The sequence below is a fragment of the Hetaerina americana genome, unplaced genomic scaffold (assembly GCF_022747635.1).
Source record: "Hetaerina americana unplaced genomic scaffold, ioHetAmer1.1.p SCAF_3, whole genome shotgun sequence".
In the NCBI taxonomy this organism is placed as follows: Eukaryota; Metazoa; Arthropoda; class Insecta; order Odonata; family Calopterygidae; genus Hetaerina; species Hetaerina americana.
Window position 1 is genome coordinate 12,209,805 of NW_027286874.1, and position 13,421 is coordinate 12,223,225.

The 13,421-nt window shown below is 36.7% G+C and overlaps 1 protein-coding gene across 1 annotated transcript in view; it reads right to left on the reverse strand.

Annotated features, from left to right (window-relative positions):
• The window catches only part of alpha-Catr (alpha-catenin related), a 160,292-nt gene that overhangs the window by 41,825 nt on the left and 105,046 nt on the right, over positions 1–13,421 (reverse strand). Inside the window, exon 3 of the mRNA XM_071588451.1 lies at positions 6,996–7,153. Coding sequence (XP_071444552.1) covers positions 6,996–7,153 — 158 coding nt within the window. The remainder of the gene's footprint in view (positions 1–6,995; positions 7,154–13,421) is intronic.

Genomic DNA, 13,421 nt, shown 5'->3' on the forward strand with positions numbered 1-13,421 from the left:
TGAACAGCCCTTAGTTACCAAAATGGGTTTAATCGTCCAAAAAACTGATGATGAATATGAACAATATTTGGTTTTATTTAATGGATATATAAACTAATCATACAGTAAATCCAAATTTTCAATCCAATTCCAACTACATAATTTAAGAAATACGGCAATACATTTATAAGATAAAATGTATTAAAATACAAAATTTCCTACGTAAGGTAATCAATGGGATATAAATCAATAGTATATAAATAATCAATGCGATACAATGGGATCTAACAACTACATGGGAGATGAATTTGTTCAAGACTAACGTGAATAACTTCTTTCAACCCAAAAGAGAAGATTTTTAATGCATCTAGAAAAATGTTCTAAATTGCTAAATTTTTAATTTTGAGTAAAATATTTCCTGCACTTGCTTCAAAAATACTTCATTGGTTACTCATATGTACACAAAATTAAGGTTAATACAGTGGTACCAGCCCTATGGTGCAGAGGTGAGGCTGCAAACAAACTCTTGGGGGAAGTCGGTACAGGTGGAAAGAAAAAGATGAATACAGAAAAAGGGGGAAAAGAAGAAGACCATTGGAAGAAGAGTGGAGGAGAAGGCAAAGAAATGCAGCAAGCGAGGAAGAAGATAAGTAACATGGCAGATGAAGCTGGGGTATTAGGCACTGTGGAAGCTGGGGTATTAGGTACTGTTGCATATTAGGGAAGGCATCCAACAAGTGGAACAATTTACACCATAGAGAAAGGTGGATAAATTGAAGGGAGTTATATTTTTTTAGGAATGAAGGAAGATAGCAATAGAAACCCACCAATGGCAATAGCTCTTAACAAAGATTCCAATGGGCCCACAGTTTAATACTCCACTAAACAGAGAGCAGTCCTGCACTTTAAAGTGAGGATTGGAACACCGCTAAAAATTTGTTGCCACCAGGTTTCAAACCCTTGATGACTAATGCTAAAAAACTGACAAGCTCATCTATTAGATCCTCCTGAAGGTCTGGGCAGGTAACCACATCCTGCACCTCTCATAACATTAAATGGAAGGGCCACTGGTTCCATAAAGTTGATAAATGACAAATGACTTTTATCACCAGGACATTGTGCTACAAATTAAATATGGTAATGCCAAATTCAACTTGTTAATAGCAAGGTTTTGCTCAATCTGATTGAAATGACATATTTCGTTTTTTTCTTTCTGGATATTATATACATGCAGGGCCATCTGAGAAGTGTCTCAAATCTTAAATTTACATTTAAGCAGGCACTCTTGTTAGGAGGGATTGATCTAAGTAGGATCTAGCCACCAGCCAAAGGAGAACAAAATGGGATGATTTAATAAAAAGATCCTGAGCACATAAAATACAAATGGTAGAGGAATGTCCTTTTTGTATTGATATGTCCTATTTGATATAGGTTTGGACAACCACATGGAACCAGCCTTAGGCACCGACTAAGTTCCTCTTATAATGGACTTGGCACTCTGCTTAAAGCTACCGGGTAAATTACTAATTTTAAATCTAGTTTTCTGGGAAGTTGATGATTGATATTGGATCCAATGTCTATATCCACTCAGGTTAAGTAGTCGGTCAACTTCAAGATGTAGATATTTGTTGCCAAACAATTAAGTATACTTAACAAATTGGTAGGATTGGATAATGAGGGGCAGCACAGAAGGCAGAGGGGGTGTCCCTGAGTGTGAAAGACCAAAAAACAGCTATAGTACTGCAGTGTTAAAGGTAACAGGAAACCATTAGTTAATTATCCTAAGAATCAGCAAATCAGCTACACTTTTCTGTGAGCTTTTATTGAAAGCAGATCCGATGAAGTCCTTCAAACAAAAATATTCTTAGCCGATAGATATTAAACTAGAACCTCATTTGAATATCCAGGTGGGAACTGCCTGAGAGAACATCATTCAAAAGTTGGTAAAAACAATTGGCATTGGAACCTGTAAATTAGAGCTCTTTAGACATGAGGAATACTGGAGAATTACAAGTTTGAAATATGGTATAAGATATTTTGTAAGTTTACTTACAGTAACTGCTCAAACAGGACATTTTTGGAGCAACAACTACACTCTGAATTATGGAAAAAGAAATAGAAATGTAGGAATATTGCTACAGAAGTGAGTCATAATGGAAATACAGAGCTTCCTATGGTAGGTACAATAAATGAATCGATGTGATAAGAATAGTAATGAAGATCATGAGGGCTATGGTGCAAATTCCTGTACTTCAAAAGAAGAGGGAGTAGAAGAATCCTACAAAAGTATAACAGAGTTCTCATAAAACCGACAAAGAGAAGGAAATCCTATGAATTTTAGCAATTAGAATGCCATTGCCAAAGTAGTCAAAAAGGAAAGAATAGAAAGCATAGACAAGAAAAATGGAAATATATATGAAAAAAGGCTAATTTAAATATGGACTATGCATCAGTAGTGGCAAACACCATGCATGAAGATCTTCTCAGAAGAGGCTATGCATGGAAAATACCCTGAGAGATAGCAAAATATTAACTTGATTCAATTCTAGCGGATAGGAGATTAACAAATGAAGTAAAATAAGTGGGTACTGCAAAAACTACCTTGGTGCATATATTCACACTGAACACAAATTAATGATAATGACGTGCCAACATAAATTCAAAAAGCCAGAGGAAACAACGGAGAAGAGATGGCATTAAATTTGAAAGATTCTCAACCAAGGCTGACCTTCTAACAGGCACTGGAAGAAGAAGGGGGAAAAGGCATTATAACCATTACTATCCGCAAGAATGAAATATAACTTATATACCCCCAACAAATGGAGCAGAAAAGTATAAACACTTCTGAACCAATGAAATTATGCCTTGGGAGGATGATGCTCAAATAGCTAAAAAGAAGTTCTTTAAAGTGTATGAGTATGAAATAGACTTCAAGAAAAACTGAAAATAACACAAGAATAAAAGAGAAGGCATACATTGGGGTAAAACAGTTTGAGGGCAAGTGAATACAAAAAACTGGAGGAAGCTCCTGGTTGAAATTAATCAAAGTATGATAGACATAAAAGCAAAAAATGCAAAGACATGAAGAGGTTAGTTGATTTCCTGAGTGTGAAGCTGTGTTAAACTAATCTCAGGCTTGGTGACTAGTGATGATGATGTATGGATTGATCCTGTGGCATGCACCTTTTCACTATGCAGGTAATCGGACAAAGGCTGATTAAAAACTAAACGGAACAGTAACTAATAGTAGCTGTAGATAGGTATGTGTTCAATAAAATCAGTAAAACATACCATTTCTTTTACATAGTTATGATTAATATAACCAGCAGCCAATACACAAAAGGAGTTCTTTCAAAAGGCTCAGAAAATGTGAGACTTCTGCTGTTTGCAGCCTTCTGGGACAGATTAAATAATTTGCATTTGAAGAGGTTATTTTATAGAATATTAATTAAAATTAACAATAAGCAGAAATTATTGTGGATTTCGGAAACTTACACTTCAACTAACTATAAGTTATAAATTGAAGTTTGTAACTACCTATCCTTCCTATCTGTCATTAACCCACATCTCAAAATAGGTACTTATTATCGACTTACAAAATTGAGAAAGTACAAATCTATATGGTATATTGTCCGATATTTATTTGAAAGTTTTTTCAGGAGGAGCTAACCTCGACATTTTGAAGCTATAGATTTTACCAAAAGTGACTCAAATAATACATGTCCCTCAAGTGGATAACTCATGACAGTTGACTTCATTTAGAAAAAAGAAAAAATTGCAATTCTATGAAATGATTCTAATGGCATGAGTTGTACACATTAATGGAAATAGAATGAAGGTAGAGGTGCAAAAAATTGCATCATTTCAACATTAAGAGAAGACTTGTTTGGCAGTATAATTTGTGTTAAGAAAATGAATGCTATTTACTTGGCTCTAACTCCAATGCTTTTCAAGGGGAAGGATGGGATAAGTCCACATTGGAAGGCCATTCGTTAAAGTTGTGAGGGTGAACTTATGAATTGCTCATGTTGCATTAAATAATCCACGAAATTAGTTTAAAGAGATTGGTACCATAAATTATGAAGTAGATTCTAGTAAGCAGTTAATTGATATAAACTTCATAACAAGGAAGCACAAATATAATAGTTTTCCTACACTTCTGATTATATATCATTTTGTGATTCTCAATGAGACTAATCTGTTGTAATGAATTTTACTTTTATAATCAGATGGTTAAGTCCTGGCAATTAAGGATATGGTTTAAGACAGTGACAAAAACAGCTATGGGGATACTATTACTATGTGCAATCTATTTCCTTCTGTGGCCTAATTTTCTCAGGTTAAAACTACATATTTATTATACCAATGAAATATGTATGAAATTAGGTTTTGAAACATAATTGATAAACTGGCCTAACTGTTAGCCAACTCAAGAACACTCAAATTCTCACTCAAGAAAATAATTCTCTCTTGCAGAAAGAATAAAAAATTATCAAGATTCCAATGATGGTGCAGTAATAAGGGATAAAATAAAAATATATTCCTTCCTTTACATCCTTTAGTTATATTACATATAAGGTACCTTATAATCATGGACAGTTCCATAAATTGCTGCAGTATAAATAATTAGCTGAAGCCCTTGAAAGATGAGGATTCCTAGATAAATACATGAGGCTATTATAGTTCCGTGAATTATCAACATGAGAAAATATCCACAAATAATAGTACCATGTTGAAGCTCACTGTGATCATAAACATCTTTCAGTAAACAGCTACGGAGAGGAATAATAACTCTGTGGGGTCATCATTAAACATATTGCTAAAACTCATTTAAAAATTAATACATTGTTGATCTTAGGCAACACAGCTGATGTCCATGTGCATTCTGATGTTGATGCAGCATGAAATTCAAGTTTGAAGCCCAGTATTATTTATGCCAACCGCATTATGTGCTCTTTGGAAGTTTCCATTGTTTAAAGTAAGGCTCGAATGAGTTATTGAGCAATTTTGGTGGGGTATTTACATACCTTATTCATAAAATTGTATGGAATATAAAAAAATAGATAAGAAGGAGCAATGTGTTATGTAGAGGTAAATTCAAAGAAATTATGGGAAGGAATTACACATTTATGAACATACTTATGTCTGTAGAAAGTTTCAAATGTTTAAGGTATGGCACCAAGTGCCATATTACATTTATCTGCACACAGCTAATTATATGAGCAGAAGTGGTAGATAACTCAGTGTTTTGAGCATCTCTCTCTCTCTTTCTCTCTCTCTATTTGCTTTACACAAGGCATCCTGTGGAATAAAAAGTCCAAATAAAGCCTTCCTTATAAGAATTCATCAAATATATTTCGACGTTTTGGGACAAGTACTGTAAATCTGATTGTTATGCTCTTGCTTGCAAGCCCAGCTCATTTCAAAATGTAAGCTATTTAAGGGTGCATTTGTAACATTCACAGATTAGTTCAATGCAAAGGTAGGTTGAGTTTGACATTAATACACGGAGTGAAACTCCAATATAGCCTCTCCACTGTGATTTTCATTGTTTATTAATTGTGTATGTCATCTAATATAGAGTAATAATAATTAGTGCATATATTCATTTCACTGCTAGCACATTGCAGTATACTGTCAGACTTTGTCATACAAAACTTTTTCACATGTTTTCCCTACCTGGGGAAAGGTTGAGGCTTCAACTTTTTTTTTCTATTCACAGGTGGCTTGAATGAGCAAGGTTTGGCGAAAGAAAATTTATAGAAACCTTTTAAAACTACCAGTGTATCTGTTTATAAAGTATCACTCACTGAATGGAAAGTTGACATTTCAACTATTAGAAAAACACAGATATGATACATTGTTCTTGAAAATTAATTCAGTCAGTCTCATAACACAGAGCTGAATTTTTGTTTCACTAATATTTACTCCTGAGTTTTAATGTGAGGCATGTTTCACAGTTAAAAAAATTAGAACCACACGCTTAAAGAATTTCTAGTACCTTGGTTGAATCTATTACAATTAACTACAAAACTAACAGTAAGACACTGCAATGCTAAGAAGCAAAAAAATCTGGACACATATGAGGAATCAATTATATAGATCTCACAAATAGTGTTTGGTTACTATGACACATTCTGATAAGACCTCTGTGCAACAGCTATTTCAATGGTCCCATTGTAAAATATGGAAATGGTTTTGGTTAATAGAATAATGGGAAAGAGGGACTTGACACATCACCACCAAAGGAATTTTAAAAGATAAAAAATGTTTGCCTAAGAAAGGTCATTTTTTAGTTAATGATATGGATGTTGTATATGTTTCAAGTGCTGCTCTCCTAGGGTAATATTAAAATGTGGAGTGCTGCTCCAGAAGGCGTGCAAAACTCGCTGGCAGCGATATGTGGACGCACAAGGGTGCTACTTCGAAGACTTTCGAGAGAATGTATCAATGCAACTATGGCAATAAATTTAAATCGACTCAGTCCTGCAAATTTTGGGACAGATCTTGTACATATGTATGTATGTGTGTATATATATATATATATATATATATATATATATATATATATGTGTGTGTGTGTGTGTGTGTGTGTGTGTGTGTGTGTACACACACACATAAATACACTCATACATACTGCATACATATACAGGTATACATACATATTTACTCGTATGAATATATACACACACCACTGCAAAAATAAAGACAAAGCGCATATATCACATACTCTGAAACCTTACAAGCAACAGTGACCAAAGTAACAGAATACTCCGATTGCCTCTGTAATTAACATAGGTGAATGGAGTAGAGAGAGAGAGGGAGCGAGAGAAAAGGGTAGGGGGGAGATAGACACACACACACACACACACACATACACTGAGAGGGACAAAGAGGAAAGAGAGAGAGAAAGAGAGACAGAGCTGAGGACTTAAGATACAACATGGTCGCGAAGAGAGATTCATGGGAGTGAGTGATTGAGGCTCTTTTTGGGGGCTTTCTTCTGAGTACCGCACCCTGTCCTTGGCTAGAAGCAGTTGCTTCACCACGACCACATCCGCCAAGAGCAGCACCCGCGTGACGGAGGAGAGTAGGCACCGGGCCGCCCGCACCACGGTCCCTCTCTCCCTCGCTGCCTCGCTCGCCCCTTCGCACAGCCTCTCTATGGCACCACCTGTACCAAATAGGGAGAGCAACAAATTAGGTCTTTGACCAACCAGAAAATGGGAAAAACAATTCTCTTGATGAACAAGACAACTGGGAACTTTGAAATATTCATCGGAAAAAAGCTGCTTTATAAAAAAAGGTGAGACCTATTCACTGAAAATTGATTTTTTTCTTTATAATTATTAGATTAGTTAAGTATTATTACCTTTTAACTGTTTGAGTAATCAGCCAAAATATTTAGAAAAAATGAAGATTAACGAGGCAATAACCTTATGACCAGGGCCGGCCCGAGGTGCCATCGCGCCACGAATGCAATGGGCATTCCATTCTTATCCTTTCTCTCTACTGCGGCGGATAAAATTAATAAGGAATTGGCTGTTAACTTATTTTTGAACTCCAAATCTCAAACAACTTACTATGCTGTTTGAGGCGATATAATACATCGTGAGCAATAATACCTTTATCCCACAGAATTCGCGAAAGACCATTAGGGAGTGGCTGAAACTTACACAGAGAGTGGTTTACTCGTTCTTCGTTAACCCTTTTTAAAATCACTTTGTTTTTACGAATGATGGCTAGTCAAGAAAAACAATTCAGCGGCTCAGAATCACAACAAAAGAAATGGAACCAGTCAGGAGGTCGTCATGGTCAGCCTCCCGATTCGCCCGTAATTGGGGGTGGTTCCGAGTCTTCAATCCTCATTTAATATCTGATTTAGGGCGAGCGAATCGAGTAAAATTTCGGAATTCGGCGAACAGTCTCTTTGCAGAGACTTGGATAAAATTACGGCAGGGGTCAGAACAAGGATTAAACTGAAGTCTCTAGCAATATTTAAAGACTATTTCTCTCCGAAAGGGATGAAAAACCATGAAGATTTTTTTGCAATTCCATGCGGCGATGACCTTCAGACTACTGGAACACTCATTAGGACTGAACACAAATACGTAATACAATCGCTAGATTACCTGCCGCTGAATAGTGGTTGCCAAATAAATTTAATTAATTGAATTTCACCCGGTACTTTTTCTTGTTTCGCTACTCTAATTTTTATCTCTTCAAACGAAGGATCACATTTTTTCGCCATTTCCAGATTTGTCGAGTACCGTCAATTAAGAAAAATCACATTACTGAGTAGGAAGAAGTATTTACTGTATAAATTTGTTTCCTTTCATCGGACCTCGGAAGTTAAAATGTGAAGAGCAAACTCTTACAAGAACAATTTGAAACAGGCGATGACGAACCAAAAGGTAGTCAATTCATGCAGCCACTCTGATGATTACCATTGCTATGGAAACATATTACAAGCAAATTCTTTATTGTATTAGTTTAAATAATTATACAATCAAGGTGAGGGCACCTGCTTTATCTTATCCCTCTTGTTGCAAAATTTTCAGTAATTTATTAAGTTTATATTACATTGAAAATTTAAATAGACATTACATATTTTCTTTAGTGCTATGCTTGTTATGTTATCGTAATAACATAATCATACACATACATTTGAGATGGAATGTGCATTTCGTTAGATATTTTACGTGATTTATTGCCAAAAAATAAGAAATAAATAGGCCTAATTTATATAAATACGTGCTAGCGGTTTATAGTCGAGCGGTCTTTGTGCCACAATCGGCCCGCGGTCTTCTTATAACTCAGTCCTTTCTTTATTTTCCTCTCAATAAGTCCGTGGTGATCTCCGTCTCTATCCCCCTTCTATTCTTACGAGTAATTTTCTCGAGTCCGGGAAAATTTCATGCAGTTTACTATATATTTTATTTTATAAGCAATAGTATATTGTTTCACTGTGGGAATGTGTTCGTTGACCTGTATACATCCGCGACTTTGCATTCCTCCTAATCTTTATCACCCCTCGAAATTCGAAATATCAGCAAGGATAACACGAGACGATTCTTAGCAGCAGCTATTATAGACGGAGTTTGCCTAGGCCATCTTCTCTATTAGTGACTAGGCTAGTCGCTGTAGGAGATAAGGGTTCTAGGGAGAGGAGGGAGGGTCGGGACGTATCCAGCGTCAAAATCATCCTCCTCTCAAATAAAGGTTCCACGGTGCCCACATTCACACATCGGGTCTGACGAACGGACGAAGCACAGAACAGGAGAAATACTGCGCTGGGGGGAATTCCGCGTCGTATGAGGACTAGTCACGCCAGCCTTTCACTTTACATTACATTCTGGAAACAAAGGGCAGAACAAAGAAAAGCCTAGACGAACGGGTAGTGTGAGGTGACGCGTAAAGACCGCCAATTTGTTTCCTCAGGTTGTTCTTCGAGATTACTTTCTGGTTTCATTTGAATTATTACTACGCAAAATTACACGTTTTGAATAGTAGGGACATAATTGAAAAAAAAAGAAAGTGGAGGAACATAGGAGCCGTGAGTTAAGTTTGAATGGTCCCGTTATGAAATGGAAAATACAAAAATAATTGATATATTTGGATAATGGATTACCGAGAGAAATACAGTTATTTTCTAGGTGCTCAGGATCTATCAAAAATTGCATCTCAAACATCTCTTAAAAGTTAGTAATTGCATTTACCAACCACTAATTGTAAGTTAGTCCAACTGTATCAGGTAAGTGAATGTATACACCCGAAATAATGTTAGCTACGGAGGTGTTTACCAAGTAAAATTTCCTCAAATTGGAAAAATATGGATTTGTAAAGTTATCACATACATAACAAAAGAGTAAAAGTATTTTTTTAGCATTTATTCCATTTGAATATATTTATACGAAAGAAGTAATTGTTTTACAATTTAAACTCTCACTATTTACATAAGAGTTCGTATACAAATCACCATAAATTTGATAGGTGCTTTACTTATTAACAGGATCCCAGATTAAATCTTGATAGATCGCTTGTTTTCATTATAGTCCCAATTTAGTTACAAATGATAAATTTATAATATTCAAACAAAATATTATTCCATTCCACGAAGCAAAAACAAGTCCACAGGTGCGTAGCACATTAGCCATAAAAATATTTTAAAACGCATCTATTATTTTTTCGATCAAAAAGTGATCGATTGGAAGCGGCAGGTATTCTTTTACCTTTAGGTCTAGGAGCGAAACGACTGTTTTGATATTCCGGCAGCGCTGTACGATACGCTTATAAAAAATTCTTTTGATTTACGCTATGAGGAAGAACCCAGGTCAGTGATGGAGAATTTGCGTGTCAAGAATGAAAAGTTCCGCAAACAACACTTCGCGTGTCGGAACGACTTATCTCCTCGCGTAGGGCACGTACGTTCTTAAACTCCCTGATTTCCTTTTAAACTGGCAGTCCTTACCCTCAACAGTTTTCCAATTAAAATTTTAATGGAGATTTCAGCAATGCGAATGAAATTTATTTTAAACGAAATTGTAAACGCGTTCTTTTAAAGGGAGCTGAGCTAAATCTTGGGCACGCTCACCTTCGTATTTCTTTCACCTGGTACACGCACACCATAAAACGAAAAAGTGAAGCGCGGATCAACTCTCGAATTGAAATTTTATAGGAGTCACTCGTGAACGAATAGAGAGAATGAAAGAATCACACGGGGACGCAATCCCATTTTCCCGGGGAAAAAACAGGAAAATGAAGAAAATATGGCATGATAGGACGAGCTACGATTCTGAGAACGCAATCAGTTAAAATGAGAAATAATTACACATATATTGGACGGAATGAAGCTCCGAGGCAATAACGTAAAAGCTATAATCAGTTTTCACGAAATACATCTTCTCGACTTATGAGACTTGGTGATAATAATCATAATGGCAATAAACGGTATCTGCAATCTATAGTTGGAGCGTCACATGTCGATCGGCGACACTATTTTAATCGAACCCTTGTTCTAGAATTGAAAAGACGAAAACTGAAAAAGAAAGGAGTCCACCGCAGACGTCATTCATCGAAATGATTTCAAAGGATAGGAATGCACCCTTCTTTGTGCATCCTTGAAAAGAAATGGGTCAATGGGCGTAAGAGTATGAATTTAAAGCTGCGGAACAAACGCTTGATGGTTTATCCTTAAATTAATCAGTTCTTTACGCCAATTATTCATCTACTTCGGCGAAAGAATTATGCTGGACTTGCACAAACACTCTTGCTTGGTTGCATGGTTGCTTGCTGTCCAATTTAACATCGTTTATTTCGAGTGTGCACAAATTCCACGAACCAGATCTCTATTTTTGCTCGCAGAGATAATATTTTGTGGCATACATTTCTGAAACACTTTTTTTCTCCGACAGACATGCTCCCAGATGTTTAATATCTTCCTTACATATTAGGAAAGTAAACCTATTCTTCATTATTAAAGTTATCACTTTATTTTCCAACAGGAAAGCACCGTAGTGACATAATAAAAACGAGGAAATGAGTTAGAAACGGATGAAATACGAGGGTCATCCGGAAAGTAGTACCCGTTCGTGCCGCATGAAGTGCTGACGACGCGAGTAGCCGCTGGACGAGGTCAGATAGCTTCAGTGGCTTGTCTGCCTTCTCTGAGCCAAGTTGCGTGACGCTAGCATTGCCTGTGTTGTTTCTGTGATTGTTTACAATGTTTAAAAAAATTGAGAACGCCGCCAGTTGTGAAGTGAGGGCAGTGATTAAATTCCTCAATGCAAGAAACGTTCGCCCATGTGATATTCATCGCCAATTAAAGGAGGTGTATGGAGACAATGTAATGGACGAGTCGTCTGTTCGGCGGTGGTGTCGCAACTTCAACATGGGGAGGGGGAACACACACGACGATGAGCGTTCGGGGAGACCGTCTGTCATTACAGACCAACTGGTGAGCTCAGTTGACGAATTCGTGAGGAACGATCGGCGCGTCACAATTGATGACATCTGTGAGCATTTTCCCAATGTTTCTCGAACAATTGTTCATGAAATTGTTAAACACCATCTGCATTATGCAAAAATTTGTGCAAGATGGGTCCCTCGCGTATCTCAATGAGCTGGCGGCGAAGGACTATGCAGCAGGAATACAGAAACTTGTCACACGTTATGACAAATGCCTTAATTTGCTTGGAGATTATGTTGAGAAGTAGTTTAAAGTATCCTCTTTCAAATAAAATTTTTTATGTTTGTTAATATTTACTTTTGTGTCTTTATTTCACGAACGGGTACTACTTTCCGGATGACCCTCGTAATATGCAAGTTACCAGATGACAATGTGCAACCGAGTACATTGATGTACCAGTGAACTTTTCAAACTAAAATAGAACTCTCATAGTTAGGTGCGGGGAAACATGTCCTCTTTGTTCAGTTTATTTGTCACTAGACATGCCTTTTTCATAGAAAAGGGCCAACCTCACGATAGAGGCTTTTCCTTCAGTTGGGTGGTATCATGGACTAAATCAACAGGCTATTCTTCCGCTGCCAGAGATGTCGTCACGATGAAGAGGAGGAGGGTGGGGGCTTGTTTGGGTTTGTGCCCGTCCGTAAACAATTTTCGACCTCCCCATTCTACCCATCCAAATCCATTCGAGTCTCTGAGGGAAAGGAGTTCCGTCGAATTCTTTCATCCGACACACCTTCGAGAAATGACATCAGCGAGTGACCATAATTTTGAAGAAGATTAAAAGAGCTTAGAATGCGAATAACTTGTTATAGTCTCTCTTGAACAGACTTTTCCTTGAAGAATACACACAAATTCACTTCCGTTTATAAAATTTTGTTTTTCTCTACATCGTCAATGATTTTCCTTGGGTCAGTAGCCCACGTGGCCATTCGCTAACATTCACTAGAAGAAAAAAATACTTCTCAAAAACTGCATTTGTGAGTTTGCCCTGCTAAAAGGATTTGGCCTATTATTACAAAACTATTTTCATCCTTTGCCGAGATAGATCCATTGTTCATTCTGGGATATTTATAGCACACAGCATCTCAAGAGTACTTCTGCCGGAGATCTATGCCAATTGATACACACATGAGAGGAAATTTGCCATGAAAAAATCATTTAACTTCACCTAAACTAGACTCCAGATACCCAGGCTACCAATGTCTGGCCAAGAGTGTAAACTGGTAGCTGACTAAATTTTTCAATTTCCGAGCGTGCTATTTGTGAATAAAATACCATGTTTGTGACACCATGCATAACTCCAACTAATAGGGACAAGAAATCTCAAAATTGGGATTAAATAATTGTAAATCGAATTAATAATGCAATAAATTACCAATTAATATAATAATACGAGGCATATTCATAAAGTAATGGCCGTTTGCTTATATTTAGCTATTGGCGATTCAGAACACAGTTTTACTCCTGCAGCGCC